We start from the raw sequence: 26,697 nt of genomic DNA, 5'->3' as shown, positions 1-26,697 counted from the left end.
TAACATATAAGATTCTCATTTGTCGGATCATATAGAATCCCCCACCTCTCTGCCCACCCCCTTCCATGTGCTGAGGTAGTATGGACTTTTGTCCTAGCTGAAGTCAGCACCGTGTAGTGATGAATCATTGTTTAACTAGCTTATGTGAAGGAGTGGAAGGGGGCTAGGTAAACACTCAGTGTTAAACACAGGATATACACGACACTATGGCCCTTTAACTCTTAGAGGCTGGTTGTGCAACTTGTGTAACTTCTATGTACTTAACTAACATTAGATCAGACATCCATTGTCTAGCAAATACTATGATTAGATTGTGTGTGTCCTTTAAACTCCTCAGAGCTGAAAGTCATTACAACAGCAAAATACATTTGGGCTATACAAATCGATAGACATTTTATAAATAATCATCATGTCTATCACACCTTGTCAATCATTAAGTATATGTGCCTCACCGCTCTACGCAAGATTTGAGAAGAAAGTGAATCCAAATAATTCCTCCCTTTCAGCCATCAGCAGAAAACACACCAGAAACGCACCACGGATGGCAGCCCTAGGGGCTTTCAGAAGGTCCCCGGCTACCATGGCAACTGCACGGTACCCAACAATCTTATCGTGGAGGTTGTTTGGGACCCTTGAACATCGATCAGGGCATTTAAATGCCGCTGACAGAATAGACGGTGGGTTTTTAAAGGGTTAACAGCTCCGATCAGCGGTGCTGCTGATTGCAGCTGTTGCGGGTGGGTGTCAGCTGTAAGAAACAGCCGGCACCGACCTTGTATGGAGTGGAATCAGCTCCCATTCCCCCTCCATGCAAACCACGAATCTCTATGACGTAAATGTACATCCTGGAGCATTAAACGGTTATAATATGAATTCAGCAATCACAGTTGCTGTGACAATACAAGGATCACAGTTTTAGGCCAAATTCACACGAGCATAAGTGTATTTGCACGCATTTTTGCGGAATGTTCGTTGCATTTTTGAGTGTGTTTCATTGTATTTTACTGTATTTATTGTGCAAGCATGTCGTGCGCACGCAAAAAAAAACCAAAACACGCAGCCATGGTCCTGTACAAATGCGCAGGAACGTAGAGCACGCTGCACATTATTTTGTGCGACTGAAAAGGCAGGTTAAATACGCAATTGTGAACAAACCCAGTGAGTTCTATTTTCAAATGCATGCGCAAATACGGTCATATGAATCCGGTTTTAAAAGCATATACAGAAGCTGCAGTGAGCACCATACTGCATATACCTGGGGTGGTGTACATGGCGTTGTGTACACTGCAGCCTGTTGTATATTCTTTTAAACTGTGTTCCTCGTATGATTCATACTGAAATTATTCTAAATGGTGCTGCACTAGGTGTACGGTTTTTTTTTTTTTAATCTAGCGTGGATGTCATTTTGGAGGATCGCTCTTTGTTGAATAAGATCATCTACATTACTGGCTGATCCTGCGTAAAGCTGTGAGGCATTTGTACTTATTATTTTGCAGAAGATTTGACTATGTCCTTAGGCTGCCTGCAGACGGCCGGGTCGGATCCCCTGTGAGAAATCTCGCAGCGGGACCCGACCAGCACCCCTGCAGAGACCAGTGCGGGTCTCACCTTCTCCCGCAGCTGCAGCTCTGTGATGTGTCGGCTGCCGGCGCATGCGCAGAGCAGAGCCGGGACGCCGGGAGTAACATTTCTGTGCGGGCCTCTGCAAGACCTGCACAGAAATAGAACATGCTGCGATTTGTTTTATGTGTGTATTTTCATGCAGATAAATTGAGGCTGTCTGCATCACCGCAGGGAACGCAATGCAAAAACGCCCATGGACAGGCAGCCTTAATCACCATTTCTGTAGGATTGTGAATGAGCTCATTTGTTTTTATTATTATTACAATCCGAGAACTTATTTTCTCTCTGATTGTCTCATATTGGGTTCTTTTTTTTATCCCAGAAAAGGAGTGAAGAGACGAACACTTGATTAACCTCACAGATTCCACAGTCATTGCTGACCATGGCATCTAATTGTTTTTACAGAAAAATAATTTAAAAAAAGGTTTTCCACTTATACAATGCTTTACATACTGAAAAAATTAAAAACGAATAGAAACTACACAAGATTGGTATCTCCACATCCTTAACATTTCTTACTATAAAATATTACATTCGTTATCCGGCGTGGTAAATTCCGTTAAAAAAGAAAATGCCAAAATAGCCATCTCAGAAATAACGAGTAATCAGAAGTCATATAAACCTGAAAATGTTACCAACAAATACTACAAGTCATACTACAAAAGACTGGCCCTGTCAATAGAATAATAAAAATGCCCTGATCGTGGAATGTGGAGCTACACAAAAAGTCTATGTAAAAAAAATGTGCAAAACTACTAAAACATAAAGAAAACTATATAAATTTGGTGTTGTCACACTTGTACTGACCTTTATTATAAAGTTAACGATAATTTATACTACATGATGAACTCAATAAATCCCCCCCCAAAAATGCTGAAAATACTTTTATTTACATTGCCCATTAGCAAAAAATGGATAAAAATTACCGAATAGATATGTACCCAAAATTCCCATAAAAACTAGAAGTTGTCCTGCAAAATACGAGATGTCATATAGCTACATTGACGAAAAAATTAAAAAGTTTTGACCGCTGGAACACAAAAGGCAAAACAATTTACTGGTCTTCAAGGCTAAAATTAGTTAAGTCACTAAGGAGTACAAAAATGGACTTAAGGGAACTGAGTTCTGGGCCAAACTTATTTACATGAGACATGAATTCAAAATCTACAATAAAAAAGTGACATTTTGAGGAGGGTTTTTCCAATATTAATGAGACTATTACCGTATATACCGGCGTATAAGGCGACGGGGCGTATAAGACGACCCCCCAACTGTCACCTTATACGCCGGTATTCAGTGGAGAAAAAAAAAAAAAATCATTACTCACCTGCCCCGGTGTTCTGTCGCGCTCCGGCAGGATGTCGCTCGCTCCGGCAGGCTGTCGCTCGCTCCTCGTCCCCGGCGCAGCATAGCTTTCTGAATGCGGGGCTTGAAATCCCCGCTTCCAGAAAGCTAATACACACGCCGGCAGCCATGACAGCATTGAATGGCTGTGATTGGCTGAAGGCGCACGTGTTAGCAATCACACTATTCAATGATGTCATTGAATAGTGTGATTGGCTGAAGCCACGTGCGCTTTAGCCAATCACAGCCATTCAATGATGTCATGGCTGCCGGCGTGTGTATTAGCTTTCTGGAAGCGGGGATTTCAAGCCCCGCATTCAGAAAGCTATGCTGCGCCGGGGACGAGGAGCGAGCGACAGCCTGCCGGAGCGAGCGACATCCTGCCGGAGCGCGACAGAACGCCGGGGCAGGTGAGTAATGAATTTTTTTTTTTTACACTTTTTTTTTTTTTGAATTACCGGCGTATAAGACGACCCCCGACTGCAGAGCAGATTTTTCGGGGTTCAAAAGTCGTCTTATACGCCGGTATATACGGTAGGTGTTATTCCACTCATTATTTAGTTCCTAGTTGTGCGAATATTAAGAATCCGGCTTTTGTTTCCAGAATAGTGAACCATTTATCAGCAACATTGATTGAAACAAAATCCTTTCCTATTTTTGGCCTTCGCCCATTTTCATATCGTGACTTTCCTTGTTTGGATCATTGTGTCATTGGTCCGATACTGAATTGAACAGACGCGGGTTTAGATTTAAACATGCTTTATTCCATCTCAGCACACAGTATATAAGAGACATTTAGGATATATTTCACCTTATAGAAAATAACCCGAGATTACAAGAGGTTTTCATGTTACGACAGACAACAAGCGATACACAGACACAATGCTATACGATATCCTAGAGAATAGAGGGGAACTGTTTGTAGAGTGTAAAGTGTCAAGAACACTGGGGGTTCTGTCTGAGGAATGATGGGATGGGGCCTTACTAGAGCTGAGACGTCTCTCTCGCTCATCTCGAGTAATTGCCTTCTCCTCCTCACCTTACCAAGCGTGCTCGCTCATCTCTAGGCCTTACCTCTCCTAAAAAATTATCCTCAAATTCCAACAAACAACTCAAGGTGTATATACTACATAGAAATTACTACTTTCCACTTCCCAGCTTTCCAAGTTTCCACCGATAACCCAGATGAATGTACAAGTGCCGCTTTTCCCCGGTCACCTTTTTCCATCTTTTATGCCCATAAAGTCCATGGCTTTTGGGAACAGGTCTTTGAACTTGTAAACAATGGGATGGGCTCCCTGGTTTCCCTGGTGTCCTAAAACCTGCCTTTTCTTACCAGATTTGAGTTTGATGTGGAATCTCCACAGATTCTGCATCAAATTCCCAGCAAAACTCTGCCATGCAAACGTACCATGTGGATTCCCCTTCAGGTGAATAGCGCACTCAGCAAGCACGGATTTCCCACAGATGCAGAGACCACTTGGATTCCACGTCAATCTGCAGCAAAATTTTGCCATGAGAACAGAACCTCATTCTTGGGCAGGCAATTTTGGCTATTGTCCTGAGTGATTAGTTAGGGACTTGAAGATACTTGTATACCCCCACTAGTACTGAGTGATATAACATTGGTTACATCATAAACTCTCTTTGTCTTGGTCACTACAGTGTGTAATTAACGGTGTACATCTAGCCTGCAAACATTATTATCGAGGTATCAGAAGAAAAAGAAATAACAGCCTGTGCTCCGAGCTAGTAAGAATACTGCTAATCCACATAGTCTGTCAGAGGCGACCAGCATGCATGGGGCATATAGGCTTGTTATAGAAATAGGTAATTTAGAGAAAATATAACTCCTATTGTGAAAAAGTACAGGAGGTAAATGAATCTGAGGGGCGATGCTCCAGACGTCTCTGTGACTGCAAAAGAAAAAAAATGAGGTTAGCACATAATCTTCTTTTCCATACAGGTTAAAGCTCGATTCAGGATCCTGCTGGTTTCCTTTTACCAGAAAGCAGTGCATTGTGGGAGCTCAGATGATTGTCACACAATGTTGCCAGCACAGTATCAATACAGCTTTGTCATGTAAAGGGCCCATTTACACGCAGCGATTATCGCTCAAAATTCATTCAAACGATAGCAAATGAGCGATAATCGTTGTGTGTTAATGCGGCTATTGTTTGCTTTTCGTCTGATTTTTAAGGTGAGACGGAGAAAGATATTACAGACCGCACGCTGTATTCTTAGTGGGTGCCAGAGATTACACTGCATTCTGCTGACAGCCCGTTCAAGAACAATGCAGCTGTGTGCAGTGCCCAGCCCACATGCTGAGCTCTGCAAACAGCTCACGGAGGCCCTTTTACATGCAAATGAAGGTGATAAAGTGTTAATGAAAATTAGTGTCCATAATCACTTTATGCAAAATGATCGCTAAAACTGTCAATCTATCAATCAGTTGAAAGATTGTCCTTGCATGTAAACGGGCCTTAAGATTTACTGGTTGCTATGGATATTCTGCCTTGCAGCCATAGTTATTTACATGACTTTGTCAAGAAACAGGTATTAGCAAGCAGTCTATATATGATTACTAAGGTCTTAAAGTGACCCTCCAGACTAAATTCTGTCCAGGGACCAGAAAGGGGAAATACCTGCTCTTTACGCCATTGTCTTTCACATCCGTAAATTCCGGGCACCATTTTGGCATTCCAAGACTGCCGCTGTAATCTCCTAACTACCAGGTACAAATTGTGTATCTTAGTGCGTCAAACTCCCGACGCCTACACCTACTTTCTGGCCACTGTTGCTCCCATGATCGGACAGCTGGCTAATCAGAGAGCAGCGTTCAGAGCCTTGGATTACTAATTTGCAGAGTGCCTTAAGTAGTTGTGTCAGCTAGCTCGAAACACTGAAAACGGGGCTTGCAGCCAGTGGGTCTAAAGGACATCGGCGCTGAAGACCAATGGCAGGTAAGATAACTCCCCCTTCCAGTCCCTGGATAGAACTTTGTCCCAGGACTGGAGGGTCACTTAGGCTCAAGGAGAAATTGGCAATAAATTGATGTCACAGAATGAGCAAGGAGACATGGCATCCTTCTATCTCTAAGGGTCTTTTTACACAAGATGATTGTCAGGCACAGAAATGTTCCACAGTCATTCCATGATGGAGAACCCTTCTTCAAATACTACAATTACCAGGAGATAAATTTAAAAGGAAGGTTCACCTTGAAACTTCTGATCTGTCTTTTCAGTGATATTAGAAGATGTCACCATTGGGTTTCTGTGTCCTGTAACCGCCACCAACCACTAGAACAAAGGCGCCACTCTGCACTTGTCTCCTTTTGCCTTCCAAGTTGAAGATCTCCCAATGTCCTACAGTCAGAAATCCCCCATTCTCGGCACTAGGACTGTAATGTGCTTGCAGTTTGATTGTAGTGAGTAGGAAATTTCTGACTACAAACTGTGGGATCTACAGTTCCTCAAGTCAGAAGACGAAGAGGCACAGTGCTCAGATCCATCGTTTTAGCGATTAGTAGGGTCATAGGAGAGCCCCCCACCGATAGCATCATCTGACATGTTTCAGTCACATCTCAGAAGATGTTTTAAAGTGAACCTTACCTTTAATTATGTTCAATAGAAATTTGTATTGGTCAGAAACAATAGTTGTTAATTTTGCAATCGTTTTTATAGTGGCCCACTAGTCTGCTGTTCAGCTATGGGTCGCAAATATTAGGTGAAACATATTATAGATGGGGTTGTCCTCCTGTACTGCGCACATGCCTTTCTGGTTTGACCCGGCCTGTTTCCCAACTTCTCTCTGCTTGTTTGTTTACGTCTTGTGTGCTACGCGGTACCCTCCTGCCGATCTCCCTGTCCCTCTTTCGTTGGGGTCCCTGTCCCTAGTGCAGCGCAGGGACAGTCGCCCAGTTGTCGCCCTGGGTCCTAGCCCAGGCGGGCAAGTAGATAGGGACACGGGAGAAGGCTGGCGTAGGGACCCTTTGTCCACCAGTCCCGGCCAGCCGTAACAAAACACCAGGGATTACAACATCACCTGCTTTTTTTCCACAGTTGTCAATGATATGTCGGAGACCCAATGTATCCCTCAGCTCCTGTCTTCCAAGTTGGCATACAGTCATGAAGAGAATGCAGCCAGGAGAGTAGTAACTAATAAGCTCTCAGAGGTAATCCCATCTCTCTGTTGTCTCCTATTTCTTGGCATTTACAGTATGTGATGAGTTTTCAGTATTTCAACCCTTTAAAATTCTGTAACACATTTTGCTGTCTCCTTTATCCCAACACTGAAGGGTGTGTACACTTTTGCAACCAAGTTTTTTGTGTCTTCTTCCTATTCTGCTTCAACAGCCGTTCCATAGGATACCACCCAACTATCACTCCTGTGCTTTACATAGGAGCGATAGTCGTTCAATGAATGGAGGTGGGGTGGGCCGGGATTATTATTTCGGCTGCCACCATTTACAGTAAACAGGAGTCACTCAAACATTCAGAAGCTCCAGTTCACACGGCCGATAGTCGCTTGGTTTTTAGTTTTACTTCTAACCAAGCAACTCCGAAAAAACATGAGCGATTTCTCGCTCAGTTCTCTGTTGGAAGCTGCATGTACAACACTCTCCGAATTTGCTGTTTCCAGCGAGATTTCAGGCAATAATCACCCCGTGTAAAGTTACCGTAACACATGACTCCAGCATCAGAATACAGTTTCTGTTTTTAGTCTGTAAACATATCTTTCTGCATAAGAGCTGTAGCACAAACAAATTTTTTACTTAGGATCCTTTGCAAAGTTGGTATCTCCTTAGAGACACATTCTTATATTTCCATATATACATTTAGTGAAGACATAAAGTCCTATAAAATGATCATTTCTAACTGACCAGTTACCTGGACTAATGACAATGAAACCATCAGGCAATGTCTCACGCACTCCACCCGTTGCATTAAGCCCCAGTTTATTAACTTCCGTTTGTGTTTTTGCCGACACCCAGGCTTGGAGTACGGTGCTCCTGGATATCATGTTGATGTCGAGGAAGTTAATGCCAATGAGATTCTTAATATTTTCAGCATTTAATTTCTATTTGACAATGACAAGAAAATAGCATTAAAAAGTTGCATTAAACTTTTTTTAAACACTGTTTAACTTCTGTAAGGTTTAAAGCTCTTGCAGTCCAACAGGAGCACATCAGGTGCCCGGCTGTCAGAGAAAGGAGGAAACAACTGTCCTATAACTACTCCTGTCTTCTCTTTTCTAGCCTACATAACACCCAATGAGTGCTATATAGTGAATAGAAGAAGCAATGGTTCCGTTTCCTCTATTAGACCCTGTAATCTTTACTAATAATAATCGTTATTTATATAGTGCCAAACATATTCCGCAGTGCTTACAAAAACAGGGGAATACAGAGAGACAAAAGTACAAAAATACAAAAACCATGGTTATATAGTAATCAGTTGATAGAAACAGTAGGGGTGCGGGTCCGGCTCTAACGAGCTTACATACTACAAATAATGGGGTTATACAGAAGGTAAAGGGGATGGAGATGTGCGCAGTATGGCGGGTGGAGAGTGTGGGATGCTATACACATAAACAATGGCCAGACAGTAAGCCGTGTGGTGGCTGAATCAGTGTGACTGCCGGGGGCGGTTGATGGCTAGCAGAGATTGCAGTCACTAGGACAGGGAGCATGTTATCAGGCGGAGTACAGAGGGATTTGGTTTAGGAGATATGGTATGCCTCCCTGAAGAGGTGCATTTTAAGAGCCTGCCTGAAGTTTTGTGAATCAGGGATTGCGCAGATAGTTTTGGGTAGCGCATTCCAGAGAACTGGTGCTGCTCTGGAGAAGTCTTGGAAGCGGGAATGAGAGGTTCAAATTAATGTGGCACTCAGTCTGATTTCGCTAGCAGAGCGTAGGGCTTTTCCAATAGGGGCTGTGTAGGTGGAGAAAAAGAGGGAGCCAAGAACCGAGCCCTGGGGGACCCCAACAGCAAGGGAAAGAGGAGGGGAGGTAGAGCCTGCAAAGAGCAGTCAGATAGGTAGAAGAAACAGGAGAGAGCAGTGTCCTTTAGGCCGATGGAGCAAAGCATACTAAGGAGGAGTTTGTGGTCAACAGTGTCAAATGCTTAGCAGACCCAGCATGGCAGAGCTGCTTGGTCTGCTAAGACCCAGCACAGCTCTGCCGGAGAGTTATGTCACAGATACGGGATACCTACACCTGTATCTGGGGCTACTGTGAATGCTGCTCCCACGCATGCCCCAGTTTCAGTAGAAAAATGGAAAATAATTTTAAAAAACCATAGTAAACGGATACATTAAAAAAAAAATGAAAGAAAAATAAGTAAAATAAGTTATAAAATAAAATACAAATATACAATATAAGGAAATGAGAAAAAACAACTGCCCATGGCCACCCAAACCATCGCTACCCTGTTATCCGATATTACAGAACTTATTACAGAAGTAAAAAAATGTTTTTTCTATTTATAGTTCTTTACTTTTAAAATTAGTACATATATGCAAAAATAGAGTATAGGAAAGACTTCCCCATTTTGTTTAGGTCATTTTGATATACAACAAGCAAGCTTCTGAAAAATGTTGGGCTTCTGGTGATGTCATCAGTTCCCATGGATTTCAAGTACTGATTTTCATGAAAGCGAGTTCTGCTTTCACAGTACTTTCCTATACTGTGTATAGGGACAGGTATTCTTTATTCTATATATTCACATCTGTACATATACCTTAACTTCAGCTGGATTCAGTCCTGTAAACGTGGTGAGGTCCATTTCTGACAAACCTTTGGCAAAAACTACCAGATCCTGAGATGGTGCGCCTCCTGCAGGATAAATAGTAAAATAGACACATGAAATTATATTTCTTAGTCATTTTAGGAACATCCGAGATAAATAAGAACAAGATAGAACAATAAGACTGTCTCCTCTCATTCTCTTCCTCCACCTCCATGACTGATTCTGCCTTACCAGTTAATTGGACATAGTCAATACATGTGCAGGCGTCCAAAGCACTATGGCTTACCAAGCACTGTCCTCATAATCTGGAAGTAAGCATTGGAAGAGCTTTCATAGGATGAGTAAGCTGCCTTCATCTTGCTATATAGAAGGTCCTTATTGCCTTGAGTGCAAGTGGATAAATCCAGAGGTTCAATAGAATTTCTAAAATAAAAATAGATTATTTTACGTGCATCAAGTCTACAAACTATGGCCATTCGATATCAGAAAGTAGTTCCAGTAAAACAAATGGGAGTCAATTAGAGTGGACGATGCACTGCTTGCCTGTTACAGGGCCAGGTAGCAGCACAGGCAACAGCACTTTGATTATATGCATGCCAATAAGGCACTCAGCAGTAATCACTTAGGTGATGCTAGGTTAGTCAGGGGCATAAACTAAAGAAGTAGGGACCTGTAGCAAATACAAATGGAATACCTTCTTTCTGGTGTAAGCCCTTGATTGGCCCAATACTCAACAACCTTATCATGTGTATGTGGACCCACTGTCGCACTGACTGATTTTGATTTTGGGCTGCACCCAAGGACAGCAAGTGCAGTTCCCTGGTTTTCAACCTTTATGCCCTCCAATTTGGATCTGGCCTTAGCTGTAGGGACTGCTAGGCCATTATACCCTGAGGTAATGTAAGTACAGTGGCTGCTGACACAGACAGGTCACCAAGAGATGCCACCAATGGAGGTGAAAGGAGCCAGCAGCCATTACAGACATCCTTCCTTCCCTGAGTGCTTTTATACAGCCTCTAGAATGGCTTTATGTTACATGGATTTCAGGTAAAAAGAGGAGCAATTATGAAATGCCCCTCCCCTGAGGAACCAATTTCTAAACTAGGAATACCTGAAAGACATACAATTTCTTTTCTGTGGTCCCCCAATCTCCCAGGCCCCAATGACAATGGTATGACCCACATCTATATAATTTACACCTCTTATGATGGATTATAGTAGAAGTTATTTCTTTTACATATAGTAATAAAACAGCAGATACTTGCCTAAGTTCATTAGCAGGAATTTTTCGGATTAAGGTTTCATTTATGCCACAGATATAAGGAGCCAAGACGGAGAGTGCTGTTCCATCGAAAGTCACATTTGAAGACCTTAGATATTGTGTGACCAAGGCATTAATCTGTAAGTAACATAGCCACAGAATGACAAGATTGTAACATGCTGCGTGTTATTTATAGTCTACAGCCTATGTGTATCATATACTTTCTATTATTAAATATCCATTCCATACACCGATAGCTAAGGAGGGCACTAGTTTGTTGCCCATGTCCTCACTGGCAGTTTAGCAGCTGTAGTGTTGGTGGAGGAGAGCATTGGCTTCTCCAGTATTTGTTGTAGCATTACCAGCAAGAACTCAATCATACTTTCTGTTGGCTGTGCCTGGGATTAATATCTGTAGCATATCTTGACTAGAGCTTATGTATATACCCGCAGTGACCTTCTTTATGCCCCATGAGTCTTACCTTCGAATCATTGGTTGCCCAGGACGCCCCTCCTAGAACAGCTGCTAATGTGTCCACTGCTGTGATGTTCCACTGACTGATTTCCTTTGTGCTATACATACTGGCAATATTTCCCATCTGGAGGAGATACAGCTCTGGTACAGTAGTAGGAAATACCTGTGGGAGGGAAATAAATGTAACTTAAAAGGAGTCGTTTATGGGACATCATAGGTTGCTGCAGCCAATCTCAGACCTCAGTGAAGCAGCTTGTAATGTCCCGTAACAGCCTGTCAATACAGACTAGGTGCGGAAAACAGAGCTGCAGAACTGGAGCTGCAGTGGAACCAGGAGAGGTGCATATAGTGTTTTAGTACTTTTACATATGGCGAGCACAAATTTAGAAAAAACTGTATTACTTGAACAACCCTTTTAGGCAATTATTGTCAGTTTTTTATAACCCAATTCTGCTGGATGACTTTCTCCTTCAACCTCCATCTCCAGGGGTTAGATGTAATCACAGACTTAAATGATATTATTCTGGGTGTATGCTGCCAGCACTAGGAGGAGCTTTGAGTTTACTAAAGACTGCTTTTTGGCAATGGGAACTGTGTAAATCCTTATACAGTGAGCTCTTCTTAGTAGTGTTTGTAGGTAGCTAAACATTTACAAGCAGTGTATTTGGAACTCTTCACATAGTGGTTGTGGACTCGCTGTGCCACTGACCAATTTGACTTTCGGCTACTCCTGAGTTAAGTAAGGGATCACTGGTTTTCAACATTTAACCCCTCTAAGTGGAATCTGGACTTGGATGTAGAGGTTCCCAGGCCATTACCCCAAGAATAGTCTCAGTACAGTGGCAGATGACACGGATAGGTTAGAAGCATTGTAGCGTGTTATCAGAGGAACAGGCAGAGATGTAGTTCATAACAGAGGCCAGGGTCAGGACACATGGAGTTCTTGCATAAATAGACAGGCAAAGGGTCAGGGAGAAGGCAGTCAGATAAATCATGGTCAAGGTACAAGCCAAGGTTATGAAAGGAGATGATGGGAAAGCTAGGTATACAAGAATGGGTCAAATAGAATAGACAGCACCTTTGCAGAACCCAATGAAACCTATTGCTTAAGGGAATATCTGGATTGGCTGGGGATGGTAAAGTTGGGTGCAGGACCTGGGTCATTTAACAGGCAGGCTGGTTGTGCGTGTGAAACTTACAGGTGGCACTAACAGAGGGAAAGATGGTGTGGGGTCTACCACACAGGATGCAGGAGATGCCGCTAGCTGTGATCCACAGGAAGAGGTGGTAAGAGGAATCGTCTGCCGCGACTAGCAGCCATAACAAAGCTCTGGTTCTTACAGCTTTCCATACATAATAAGGAATACTTCTAAATACAAACATTACGTATTTCTTTAAACGTCTTACCGTATCCAGTTTATTTTTGAGCACTTTTAGTTGGTCATTATCGAAGGCCAAGCTTCCAAGGGTTTCCAAGTTATCTCTTAAAGTTTTGTTACTGAGGCAGGTGTCCAGCTGTACGGCAGTGTAGGTGACAACGATATACTCCTTCTGCTTGGCAATCATGTCTGTAGTAAGCTCTTCACAATCAGCTGTAAAGAGACATAATGCAATATGCATTACTGCTATGCTGATGTGTGGACCACCAAATGCTCCACTGGTTTGATTCTTGTCTGCAATCTCTAGAGAATGATTTGCAACAATTGATGATTGGGGGTGTATTTGTAGTAGAAGGGGCTCCATGTATGTCAGTACAATCCAATCATTGCATCCGCAGTGCACAAAACTTGTGTAAGAATATTGGTCGTGTAAATATAGCCTCATAGTAATGAGGGATGCGTGGCCACCTGCAACCAATCACCATCTCAATTTGTCTTGCGATTATCTGCAGCGTTCACATGTCATGACTGTTGCAGCAGAAAGTGAAGACCAGTGATGGACCGGCGGAACAGGCTTGGCAGGGGATGGAGTCATGGGAGCATGACTTGCTTTAAATATTTTTCTACCACTCTGACCTGCTTTGAAAATTTAGTTTCTATCTGGATAACCCCTTTTACCATTTAATGACTATATAGTTCACAAGGGGTTGTATAAAGTGGACTCCGGAGCCGGGATCGCTTCATAACCAATGGCTATCAACTGTTAGCAACAGCTGACATTGGAACTAGTTTTGATTGAAGTTCAAAATAAAAAAATATATATACTCACCTAGAAGAGCTGTCCAGCTCTTTTTCTCCAGCATGGCAGTCTTCTTCTGTGTTCTGGAGGCCAGGAATTAAAAAATTCCGCCCACAGAAAGCGCTGCTCTCATTGGCTGAGCACTCAGCCAATCACAGGCAGCGCTCAACCATTTATTAATTCAATCCCCAGCCTACAGAACACAGAAGAAGACTGCCGTGCCAGAGAGAAGAGTCGGAAGGCTCTTCTAGACGAGTATCCTTTTTATAAACTTTTTTTTACAGCTAGGGATGATTGTCAGGGAAGGGCTTATATTTCAAACCTTTCCCTGAAAATCATTGCTGCGGCGGTTGCCTGCAACCCACTGCTTTCAATGGGGCCGCAGCAGTGCCGACCCCATTGAAAGCAATGGGATAGCATCCCAGACTTCTGCCACAGCTGTGGCAGAGGATTCCTTCATCCCTGCAGTCCCCGAGGTGATGAAGGAATCCTCTACCATAGCTGTTACAGCTGTGGCAGAAGTCCGCAATGTACTCCCTATGTTTTTAATGGGGCTGGCGCTGCTGTTGCCGGCCCCATTGAAAACAATGAGCAATATCACAGAGTTTTCTCTGCCATTTGAGGCACTCGCTCTCGCATCACTAGAAAAAATATCACTAGTGGGTAGGCACCCTAAACACCGTAAAAGTGAGGCTCTACAAAAAAAAAATGGCACATTTTCATTTTTTCTATTTCTCCCCACTTAGAAATGTTTAAGTTTTTCAAAACATTATATGGTACCTTAAGGAATAAATGTCCCACCAAATAAAAAACTGTCATGGAGCTCTGTCGATGGAAAAGTAAAAAGGTTATAGCTCTTAGAATTCTGGGATGAAAACCCCCAAAAGTGGCTGACCTTTAGGGTGCCTTCACACTGGCGAGAAAATTTGTGTGTTGCGAGACGCACAAATATGAACTACATTCTTTTGAATGGGTTCATTCACATTAGCAATGTTTTCCAGCATGGCACCGCATTGCAAAGCTATGCAGGAATAAATTGCAGCATGTTCTAACTTTCTGCGATGTCGCCAATTGCTCTCAACGGGACTGCTGGCAAGGCTGCTTCCACATGAAAACGCCTCGCATGCATGGGTTTCACATTGATGGTGAGGGCGCCTTCGCTAGTGTGAAGGAGCCCTTAAGGTGTTAAAGCTCTGGTACTTTATACAGTATATTATGATATGTGAACTGTGAATACAAGTTAAAGTGATCCTACTGCCTAAAACATTGCACTAGCCACCTCTACAAGGCATCTTCCATCTGCCCCATCAAGTGGTACAAATGTGTTGGGTAATTGGCCCCAGATGCCACTTAGGAGACTAAGATAGATAATTTGCATACATTTTTCTCCTCCTCCTCTCTGTTTGACCTGTTTATTTGTCAGTTTTTTCAATGCAGCCCTATCTAAATGCAGCAGAAGACCGTCAGAGTGGGAAAGCTGAGTTCAGCGATATAAAGTTGTCTATAGTTTGATTTACTATTGCTAAAGAAAAAGTAGTTGAAAGTATACCAGAAACTTTTGGAGTCCTGCTTGCACCACCCAAACAGCGTAACTTTTTTTTTTGCATGAGTTTGTATGCAGGGAAAGCTGTCTCATATCTGTAGTTCATCATGAATTTATGAATTTCTTCTTTAAAACTTACGTGCTGCTCGAGTGGCGAGTCTCAATGAGACCTTCAGTTGACTCATCACGAAAGTGAAGAGCTTCTTGTATTGAATCTTAATGGCCGTTAGGAATCCTGGGAAGAATTGCCTCCTTACAATCTACAATGTAAAAACAGTGCTTAGTGTGCTCTAGAGATCATAGACCTTGTGGCGTACTTGAAATTAGTATTACCTTGTCAATCAGTCTAAGGGTGGTGCCTTCAATAGAGCTGGCAAGGCTTCCGATTTGGTCCATGGACGAGACTGTCCATGTAGAAGGAGCTCTGAAGAAAAGAAACATACCCTGTGAGGCCTCAGTCACACGGGCGCATCGGCACCCATACACCGGCGCCGATGCGCCCGTGTGACTGCAGGAAGGAGACGGCCGTACCTAAAGACGGCCGTCTCTCTGCAGCGCCGGAGAAAGAATATGTGACCGGCTTCATTGCCGGTCATGTGTTCTTTCCTCCGGCGCTGCAGAGAGACGGCCGTCTGCAGGTACGTACGTCTGCTGGTGTCAGTCACACGGGCGCATCGGCGCCAGTGTACGGGTGCCGATGCGCCCGTGTGACTGAGGTCTGAGATAGCTCAGTCTGTTACACCGCAGGGCTGGACCTGCTGTGCCAGTAACCTATTTGACTTTGGGCTTCTCCTAAGGGCTGCACCTAGGGGACTCCTGGATTTCACTTTTTAATCACTTTTTGCGGGATCTGATTTAAGCTGCAGAAACCCTGAGATCAAGAGTATTCTTGATGCATTGGCAGTTGAAATGGACAGGTCAGAAGCACCAAACTGCAGTACCAGAGGAACAGGCAGAGACGTATTCAATTTAACAAGTTGAGGTCATGGCAGGCAGCGTTCGTGCAAAACCGAGCGGCAGGCAGAGGGTCAAGGCAGGTGGCAATAAGACAAATCATGGTTAAGGTACAAACCGAGGTCAGGGAAGGAGATATCAGGAAAGCTGGGTAAACAGAAGACGATGAAGAAACTACAGCAACTTTGCAGAACGTAATGCAACCTAATGCTCAGGCATCTTCCAATGGGGAAGGGAGCTTTAATAAATCAGGAGTGTCCGGATTGGTTAGGAATGGAAAAGCTGGGTGTATGTACTGGCACTGACAGAGGAAAGGATGGTTTTGGGATCTACCACATAGAAGATGAATGGGATGCCAACAGTCGCAATCGAGGAGGTAAGGGTGGTCACAGCCAGTGACCGAAACATAATCATCAATACTTATCTTGTTTCCTTTCTCTCACTTCTGAATACCTCTTCCTATATAGTAACTCTATATAAATACAACATTATGGCCCCCATTCACAGCTATGAGAGGGATGTTAATATTTAGCTCAGAGATCCAAGATGTAGACAGAGATGGAGATTTGAAAATGCAATACAATAAGAGCACTGGGACCCCTTCTTTCTAGTAATCAGTGGAGGTCTCATCTGAAAGAGCCCCACAATGAAAATGCATAAATATGGGTTCACATACATACCCATATATGGCCTTCAGCTTCTGTAAGATGCCCGACCTTTGAGAATCAGTGAAAGAGGAGCAGTTTTTAAGTGCTTTTAATATGTAGGAATCTGAATTCAGAATTTCTTGGGCTGTCAGGTCACAGACAAGGTTGCCCAGCTTCTGTAATGTTTCCTTGGCAATGCGGCCCGCATTCGAGATACTCTGCAGTAGACAGAGGAACCAGCATTACTTAACATTATTTATGTCTAGTGTAGTCAATTGCGGTAGACCCATTAAATTAACCCCTTAGTGACCATCAATATGCCTTTTTGTGATGATCACTAAGGGGCCTTACGTTTTACAGCATATCAGAATAAGGTCAGCACAGATGTCCCGTGTTGGGGGAGCGAGTGTGTGTGGGGGGGAGGCCAGTGGCTCAGCTGTCTCATAACAGCCAGGCTTCAGCTCCAATGGCTGAGAGACAAGAAACCTCTAATCCCAGCCATTTAACCCTCTGTCACCCATCAGATCCCCACAATGTGATCTCCAGATTTGCAATCTACAGAGGCCAGTCTCGTAGGCCAATATAATACACTGCAATAATGAAGTATTGTATTGAAGCAGTGTATTATAGGGAAAATTGTTCCTAATAACATTCAAGTTACCTAGTGGGACAAAAATAAAAAGGGAAATTAAATGTAATAAAATAACATTTTTTATAAAAAATAAATAAGTTGAAACCCCACATTTCTCCCCTTACCATGTTAAAAATAAAATCACAAACTTGATATCGCTGCATTCATAGAGACCTACATAAAAATGTTAGTAATTATTTATTTTGCATGCTGAACACTGTAAAAATGAAATCTAAAAACAATGGTGGAATTTATTTTTTTCCCAATTTTCCCTCTCTTCCAAAAAATGAATAAGTTATACAACATTTAAAAATAATGGCTCTAGGAATGCAATGAAAAACAGAAAAACTGATTGGTCATTAGGGCCTGAAATGGGTCGGTCATTATGGGGGTAACAACCTCCATTATAACATTGGGGGCCTTACCAGACAGTGTCTTGCACTGCTCAGAAGAGATGTTCTCCTTACAGATCCTTGGGCTAATTGGTCAATATTGGCCTTTCCTACAAGTGTGAAGTAATCCGCACATACTGATGGTTTGGTATAGGGTCTGAAAAGGTAGTGAATAACGAGTTAACTTTGGATAATATTTTATACGTTTTCATAAATGTACACTAAAATATATATAATTAGGCTGTTAATATTATGAACGCTGAAGCTTGTGAGCACACAACTTTGGTTGTCTGAGCTTCACCCTATCCAGTAGCAATATGGATTCATGTCCACCACAGTTAAAGTGCTGTTTTTATGTCCAATATTCTGTGCTAGTTAATCTCTTAATATATCTTGGTAGCATTCAGAGCTCTGTTTGATACAGAGCTTCAATTCCCCTGAAAAGTCATAGAGTTAAAGGGGTTGTCTACTCTCTTTTTCACTGATAGCTGTTAGGGGCCGCTAGTGTTGACTCACTGAGTCAACCTACCAGTCTTGACGTAGAACCAATCCAGGTGAGGTTAGCAGCTGACCTTTGGTGATCAGAGGCTTCAGCACCAGGCAATGAGAAACAAACCGGTGAGGAGCAATATAGATGGAAAACCTTGCCCTTCGCTAGTCAGGGAGATGAGGGGAAACCCTGCCTAGAAGAAAGGTAGGTGCCCTGATAAGAACAGCCCCACGATCTTCATCTAGGACCTGACTAACCCTGATGAGACACTAAACAGACCACTGTATACACTAAAAACACAGAACAGGACCAGAAATAATGCAGGGATGGGAAGGCAAAAGGAGAAGCGTGCACAGACAAGGCAGAGGAACAAGCAACGGGATACAAGACAGGAGGCATACAAAGACTGGAGAATAGAAAACAAACACTGATAAAATACCGGAAAAGAAGACAGAGTGGAAACCTATGCTGGGTGTCAAAAGCATACACACAACAGCTAAATAGTGAGGTAATTACCAATGCCCTACAGCTGAGCTAGGAGCTCTGGAGCAGGTAACCATTGAAGTACTAGAGAGAAGTATACAGCAGTTCAAGTTACAGGGAAAGCAGGACGATGCCTGCGTCTGCCAGAAACAATAGGATACAGACAAGTCTGACCTGCCGACCTAATAATGGCCTATCCTCTGGACAAGTCATCAGTAGTTGATGGACGGGGGTCCGCCACTCAGAACCCCCTTCCATCAGCTGATTGTCTGGCCCGCTGTCCAGTGCAGCAGGCAGGACATGTATAATCAGTAGACAAGGGAGGAAGTGCTGGAGCCGGCTTCACTCCTACAGAAATCAGTGGGAGAGCTGCGCTGCTACAGCACTTCCTGCTTCTCTACTGGTCATGACATCACATTGAGTCCTGACCAGTGAGGTTCTCCATTGATTTCAATGGGAGTGAAGCTAGCACCAACACTTCCTCCCCTGTCCGCTGATCACGCACATCATGCCTGCTGCACTGGACAGCGGGCCAGACTATCAGCTACTGCTAATCTATCCAGAGGATAGGTCATCAGTGAGAGAAAGGGCAGGCAAACCCTTTAAAGGGGTTTTCCACTTTCTACTGATTTTATTTATTTAGTTATGAAATAATAAATCCTACAGTTTTGTAATATAGATGTATTTAAAATTCTGCTCCCATCCTTTACTTATACCAGTGCAATAACCCCTATTTGCACAGTAGAATAGTATAGTCCATGAACTGGTCTGTCTATAGTAATGGGTGTCGGTCATGTGATCCACCAAACATGTCATGTGACACCTGGTATTTAACTGACACTGATCATGCATCTACAGTAATAAGTGAATAGTAGATTATTATTTAGGAACAGACACTATACGGTATTATTATCTTCAGAGTCATCAAATTCACTAATCACCTATTAGATGCCTGATCAATGTCCGTTGAATACCATGGGTCACATGACATATTTGGTGGGTCCATTGGTATGGACAGACCAGTCCATATAATTCTACTGTGAAATTGATGAAGGGACTCAGTTTATTATTATGCATAGGGGTACGAGCGAACTCATGTCAATGCCATGACTGGCAGAGGCGTGGAGGGTTGAGCAGGCTTGCCTCTGAATTCACTTGTTTGTCATGATTACTATGGAATTCTGAATGAAATTATTTCTGCAGGGGGGTAGGGAAGCTCTGGATGTGATCATGCTGTGTGTGGGGGGGGATTTCTGGATAAATTATGTATACATTTTAATTTGGAGGCTAAAGTTTTTGTTTTGCTTCTGCATTTTTCAGCTTAAGGGTACATTCACACATTGTTTCGATTTTCTGCAGCAGAAAATCCGCATAGTTTTTTTTGCCCGTGTTTGCCTTCGTATCGGTATTATTTTCTGTTGGACAAATATGAATCAGTATTTGCCCAGTTGAAAATAAAAACAATGCAAAAGCAAATACGGATGAAAAACTGGTGTTGTGCAGTTGTAATGTCATCTGTAATACATTCGTATTACGGAAGTGTTACAATACGCTCGTCTGAAACTGGCCTGATAGTAAATTGTCCTACAATGGACAGCGCATTTACCCCAAGTACAGAAGAACATCATTGGGATAGCTGGCAAAGTCTGTTGGGGCTCCATTCATTGAGAGTCTCTTGGCCAAGCAGTTCAGCTGCAAGGAAATAAAAATGCTTATATTGGTAACATGATGGTATCTTCACTGCTTTGTGAATGTTGTAAGTTTCTTTGTCCGGAATGGTTTACCTGGCTGCTCTCTAAGTTCACTGATTTCCCAGTCATAGATTTAATGAGATTGACAAATTGAGCCTCATTTAGGTTTTTTGCAGCTCCACATGTAAAACCTTGCAGGATGTTGGAAGACAATCTAGAGGAGAAATGAAATGATAATTGTTTTATGGTGCTACTTCAAGCTAACCCACCAACAATCATCCTTCGTTTAGTAATAGAGAAGGACAATATATATCGTCACATACTATTTACACTCAAGTGAAACTAAAAGTATACAAAATAGCTACTGCTAAACATACACAGCTCAAATAAATTGTGTGAACAATTAAGCATCACAGTATAATGCCAAGTCACTTAAAGGGAACCTGTCACATCCGATCAGCATCATAAACTAAGTTACAGCGCACATAGGACAGGAAATGTGGAGTCCAGGGATGTGCTTTTTATATTAATCTGTCACTCCCTCGCTGTCACCCCTGAAGTCTGTACTTGGTCTGTGAGCATGAGTCTTTTCTTCAGTCAGTTCGAGCATACTCCTACAGAGAACAGTGTGTGTGCGTGTGCACAGACCAATGAAAAGAGGCATGCTCACAGACCAAGCGCAGACTTACAGGAGTGACAGAGGGTGTATACAGAGCTGGGAAAGTAAAAAAAAGCACATCCCTGGACTCCACATTCCTTGTCCTATAAGCACCATAACTTAGTTTATAGTGCTTATTAGATGTGACGGATTCCCTTTAAGCTTTAGGAATAACAAGCTTCTCAATTATGCTAGCAAATAAAAATGACAAGTGCACTGGAGAGACACCAGCATGACACCCCCAAAAAGGCAATGGTTTTGCAGGTGGTGGCCATAAACATTTACTTTCTCTTTATTCTTCTTAACTAATTCCTCTCTAGTTTTGCTGGTCTCCTTTTCACTACTGGTACATGAGGCACTACTTCAGCGGCCTGGAGTTGGCAGGGGTAGCCCGAATGGAGACTCCAGTTTGTGTAATGGTGGTGGCTACCATACCTTAGCCAGTGCACCGCGCAGCACACGGATTGTCCTAAAAGGTTGTTCGAACAATTGTCACGTGACGCCAGTACCTCTGAGAGTAATGTTGTTAAAGAATAAAGAGTCCAAACCAAGTAATCTTTGCAAAACTGGAGGCATATAGTGTTATTGTCTCTTGCAGGTTGATGAAAATAACATACACAAAACACTTCTTCGAGACAGTAGAAACTACAAAGTACTTTACACCGTAATATAAGAATAGTCTTTGATTCCTTAAAGGGGTTGTCTTGCGAAAGCAAGTGGGGATAAGCACTTCTGTATGGCCATAGTAATGCACTTTGTAATATACATCGTGCATTAAATATTGGCCATACAGAAGTTATACACTTACCCCCTCCGGTGTTGGCGTCCCCGTCTCCATGGCGCCGACCAAAGCCTTCTTCTGCCTGGATTAGACGCACTTGCGCAGTCTGCCCTCTTCTGTCCGGCTCCGGCGTGCTCGTGCCGCAGAGGTCTTCTGCGCATGGAGACGGGGACGCCAACACCGGAGGGGGTAAGTGTATAACTTCTGTATGGCCAATATTTAATGCATGATGTATATTACAAAGTGCATTAATATGGCCATACAGAAGTGCTTAACCCCACTTGCTTTCGCGGGACAACCCCTTTAATTCTCTCTGTATTTCCCTTGCTCTTCGAGTAGATGAAGCGGCCAGTCTAAGTTATCTGATCCTCGCACTGAGCGGTTGTGTGTGGAGGACTTTTTGGAGAGCACACTGACTTCTGATTAAACAGTATTGTGGAACACCCACAATGACAAGTCCCGTTTTCCCTTCGCAGGGTCTGTCCTTACTCAGATACTGCCTGGTAGGGTGGAAAAAGACTCTCCAGCGACCGACTCCACAACTTGCTTTCCCCCCAAGCACTGCTTGATAAGATCTGGCTTCGGTCAAGCTGAACCTGTCATGAGCTCTATCTGGATTTGGGGCTCAGGCTTAACTGGAGACTCCCCCCTTCCCCAGGGTCTGACTTCCGCAGAGGCTCTCCCCTGCTCCTTCATTCCTTCTTTTTCATTTCTTCTTTCCTTCTCTTTTTTCCCCTCCTCCCTCCACTCAATGTGTCACTTTTTATTACCTTTCCCCTCAACCAATCCTGAGCTAACAGAAGTCCCAGTACCCAATCCCAGGGTTGGCTAGGGGTGATTCAAGTATGTTACTAAAAAAGCAGTAGGAAACTATGATCACTCATGTAATGTATGGGCCGGCAGGAGATAGAAGTGGTCATTGAGGTCTCTGTGTTCTAATACGCATATTGTATGAAAAGGTTATTTACTATGCTCGAATAGATTCGCTTCTACAAATATACATCTGATATGTCACTTTATAGGTTTTCAAACAAGTTACTTACATTGAGTAGTTTGTATTTTGGATAAGCAACGTCTGAAAAAATACTTGAGCCTGAAGAAAAAAGTATATTTTACATTACAAATATGTAAATGTTCTTACTATTAACCATTCTGAAGTAATAACATAAATGGCAGTTGACTTAGTAGTAGGAGGTTGACATACCTGCCTGCGTGTCCATTTCATTCTGTTTATTTGACTGATGTTAAGGGTGGTTGCTACTAGGTTTGATGCAGGAATCGCACTAGCTAGGTTGGCAGGTACAGACAGGAAGATGCTCTGAGCTGAGCTGGCCTGAATGACCTACAGAAGACATGGAGACATGATATATCACAGCAGAGGCATTTTGTGATGAAGACTGAACCATGAACTATTTGTAGGCAAAGTGGTATGTATGCATGTAGCAAAATGTAACCCAATGCTGAGAAATTGTTGCAGAAAGTCATCTTAACACAACGAAAGCTATAGGAAAGGCAAGAAAAAGTTCTGTGCCACAGTTTACTTAACATGTTAACCATCAAGTTAAACTTTGTTACATATGTAAGGCTCTTTTCACATCCCCCTTTTTTTGTTTAGAGCCTCTAATGCAGAATCGGCACAAAATCCCAGACTAAATAATGCAGCATGCCGGAAGGTGGAAAGACCCCATCATAGTCAGTGGGGCCCATCTGGCGCCTCCTTGGTCAAGCATGTTTCAGATCTTGCAGTTCTACTGATTTTGTTGTTCAGCTCTGAGAATGGAGATTAACAATGGAAATGTAACCACAGATGTGAAAGGTGACCAAAAGTAGTGTTGTCCATACCACACCAGCCTTTAGTTTGTCACAACCTTCCTATCTATTGTAGTAGACAAAGTTGACCTGGCTATTGCATTGATAAAACACACCACCTGTGGAGAAGGTCGAAGGTCCCGACTTGAGTAGTGAGACTCCTCTCACTGGTAGCCATTGAGCTGAACCTTTGTAAGTGCATTATTATTAGCCTTCCCCTGATGTCCCATTTAGATGGGACTGTTGTGTAAATGACTGTACGAGCGCTGATGTCACCGCTAGGTTGTTAGCACTAATGCAGAGCGTTTAGACAGGCAGGCAGGCTTCTCATTCTATGTGAAGCGCTGAGTCAGGAGCTTTTACACTCAGTGAGAAGTCAGCCATCCAGCGATGATTTTCACACAAGTACATTTGTTTGAACAAATTTTTGAAAAGTCAGATGATCTTACATTGAATTAAGAAATGACAACTAGATTTGCATAATTTAGTTAAGTGGGACAGCATGATCTCTTATGGTGCAGTACGGTGGACTTGCTCAACAGAAGGACAAAAGGTGCTTGGGCAGCACACCCTCTAATAGCACCAAGTTCCCTGTTGGTGGCATTCATTTCAACTGTATCCCTGTCCTTGGGATGCGGATACAATGCAAAAGTATTGATGTTAGAAAATAATTAAAAAATTCTACTCCTCAATTGAGTGTCTCCTCCACTCCTGTCTCCATTCACTTTGGGGTCCAATGGTCACGTGCCTTTTGAAGCACGTGACCACTACAGCCAATCATTGGTCAATACCTGTTGAATAGTCATGTTCCAATCATTTGCTTAGACAGGCTCGTGACTGCCAAACCCAGAGGTGAGCAAAGACCACAGGAAGGCCTGCAGCCTGCTGGGCTTGGGTTAGCTGAGTATGAGTGGCTTTTTTGCCACAAAAAAAGTTCAGGGATGGAGGGGGAAGGGGCAATAGTGGGGGAGGGTCCTGCCTTAATACTCATGCACTGGGCCCACTCGGGTATTAAAACGGCTCTGGACATGATGTTCATGGTATTTGAATGTGGATGGATAAAGGCACAATTAGATGACTATATAAAGACAAGACAATGCTGCTGGATGTCGTCCAGAAAGGCAGCTTGCTAACATCGTCAGGATGCTTGGAAACGCCTACCCTCTGGACAAATCTTTGTTTTAGTGCAACCGGGGCTTGTTCCATGTAGGTGGTAAATGTTAGGTTACCAGACAGGCTTAGGATGTCTTTGGAGGTCAAGTTATTGATTTTAGAGGATGGTAGCCCAATAACTAGACTGCGAAGTTTCTCCAAATTCTCAACAGTGACCTACGGTAAAAGTGAAAAACATATCACTTGTTAGTCAATATGTCATATAGATTTCATATACCTAACGACCGTGATTTCTACACGTAATATGCCTGCGATGCACGGCCGCGTGGCACATGGTGAATGGAGTCAATGAAACTAAATGGACTTTCATTGATCCATTCACATAAGCGTATAAACACTGCGTGTGGATAAATGCAAGAAAAAAAGTTTTCAGCATGCTGCATTGCTTCAGCATGAGCTCCATACTTTTGTATGGGCAGCATATGCAATGCTGTCCATAAGCAAAACATTGTGTATAGGTGGCGATTTATACGCAACCCCGCTATGAAACAGAGTTGGGGAATTTAAAAAGTAAAAGAAGACAAAGTCACACTGCGGATGGCTGCGTGCATGAGATCTGCTGCCATACGTTGGTCTCTGCTGGCAGAGCCGGCATCACACAGACTGGTAGAATTCTTGCGAACACCCGCAGTGTTTTACGCATATGGTCATGTGAAGGAGGCCTAATGTCTACAAACATTCTCATTTTTCTCACCTGATAGTTATTTTGTATGACTTTGATAACTATGGCGGACGCCTGAGTGACGCTCCAGCCAGTAGTAGCAGACAGAGTGCTCATGCTGGTCAGTAAGATGCTACCGTTTGTGATCTGCAATATTGTAGATGTGGAGAGCCCAACAGCTAGAGAGCCAAGTGATGTCAGGACCTTTGATGTGATCTCTGGTACAGAAGACAGGAGACCAGGCAACGCCTGCAAAGGACATACGATAGATAAATAACATCACCAAGAATCCTCGTGAACCTGGTGTCGACCCCCATTACCCTTCAGAGCAGTTAGTAAGATCAGTCTGACTGAAGCACTTACGTCTTTGTCCACAGTAGAGTTGTTGCTGTAGTTACACGTCTTCAGAAACTTCAGTGTAGCAATAGCTTGGTCACCAGCGATGTGCCCAACATTAAGATTAGCAATTGCATAGCAAAGAATACTTTGAGGAATGCTGCAAATAGTAATCAAATTTGTTTTTAATTAAGGCAATTTGTTTGGAGGTCTACGAGCAAACAGATAATACATTCAAATACAAGAAAGCTATTTGGCAAATGTATTGTTTCAAAGTAGAGAGCCCGACTACCGCAGCAATATACTCAAGGTGGACAAACGTGGAGAGAGGAGAAAGGGAAGAGAGCAGGGAAGAGTCTACATATATGCATGCTGCGTGACTGGGTGACTCAATACATTTATCCATAGCCACCAAACTAGTTGACTGTGGTTGCTACTTCCAGTCCCCTTTACAGCATCTTGAACATCATTTATTCCAATGACAGGTAGCTGCATCTTTGCATTATCTTCAGAAGTATTTCAAAAGGAAAAGTACATACTCTTCTAATGGGAAGTCTGGGTTCTCCGTGGTCAGTAACTGCGCATAGTACACCTTAAGGTCTTCCTTGAGACTTAATGTTTTAACCAAGGCCAATGTTTTGTTGTCTACTGAAAACTGCTGCAACTGTTGAAGACAAAATGAAGGGTTGAGGCAATGCATCTTCTGTAACATGTTATTCACAAAGTAGCTATGTGCAGTTGGAAATAACTTGAGCTCTGTATGTTCCATCTTAAAGGCGTCATCGGGTATAGAAAATCCATCTGCATGCTAAAGATCGC

At 43.0% G+C, this 26,697-nt stretch overlaps 1 protein-coding gene across 1 annotated transcript in view; it reads right to left on the bottom strand.

The window, feature by feature from the left end:
* Positions 1-3,709: 3,709 nt before the first annotated feature.
* The window catches only part of MSLN (mesothelin), a 35,767-nt gene continuing 12,779 nt past the window's right edge, over positions 3,710-26,697 (bottom strand). Inside the window, exons 11-29 of the mRNA XM_066576632.1 lie at positions 26,418-26,542; positions 25,906-26,038; positions 25,576-25,791; positions 24,870-25,037; positions 23,104-23,241; positions 22,943-22,992; positions 20,554-20,674; positions 20,376-20,461; positions 17,830-17,953; positions 16,807-16,991; positions 15,506-15,596; positions 15,312-15,432; positions 12,859-13,043; positions 11,459-11,614; positions 10,982-11,115; positions 10,003-10,139; positions 9,708-9,802; positions 7,857-8,046; positions 3,710-4,883 (exon numbers count right to left, since the gene is read on the bottom strand). Coding sequence (XP_066432729.1) covers positions 4,786-4,883; positions 7,857-8,046; positions 9,708-9,802; positions 10,003-10,139; positions 10,982-11,115; positions 11,459-11,614; positions 12,859-13,043; positions 15,312-15,432; positions 15,506-15,596; positions 16,807-16,991; positions 17,830-17,953; positions 20,376-20,461; positions 20,554-20,674; positions 22,943-22,992; positions 23,104-23,241; positions 24,870-25,037; positions 25,576-25,791; positions 25,906-26,038; positions 26,418-26,542 — 2,553 coding nt within the window. The 3' untranslated portion in view covers positions 3,710-4,785. The remainder of the gene's footprint in view (positions 4,884-7,856; positions 8,047-9,707; positions 9,803-10,002; positions 10,140-10,981; positions 11,116-11,458; positions 11,615-12,858; positions 13,044-15,311; positions 15,433-15,505; positions 15,597-16,806; positions 16,992-17,829; positions 17,954-20,375; positions 20,462-20,553; positions 20,675-22,942; positions 22,993-23,103; positions 23,242-24,869; positions 25,038-25,575; positions 25,792-25,905; positions 26,039-26,417; positions 26,543-26,697) is intronic.

This window comes from Eleutherodactylus coqui, chromosome 8 (assembly GCF_035609145.1).
Source record: "Eleutherodactylus coqui strain aEleCoq1 chromosome 8, aEleCoq1.hap1, whole genome shotgun sequence".
Lineage (NCBI taxonomy): Eukaryota > Metazoa > Chordata > Amphibia > Anura > Eleutherodactylidae > Eleutherodactylus > Eleutherodactylus coqui.
Note: the sequence above shows the minus strand (reverse complement) of the source record. Positions and strands in the feature narration are given on the sequence as shown.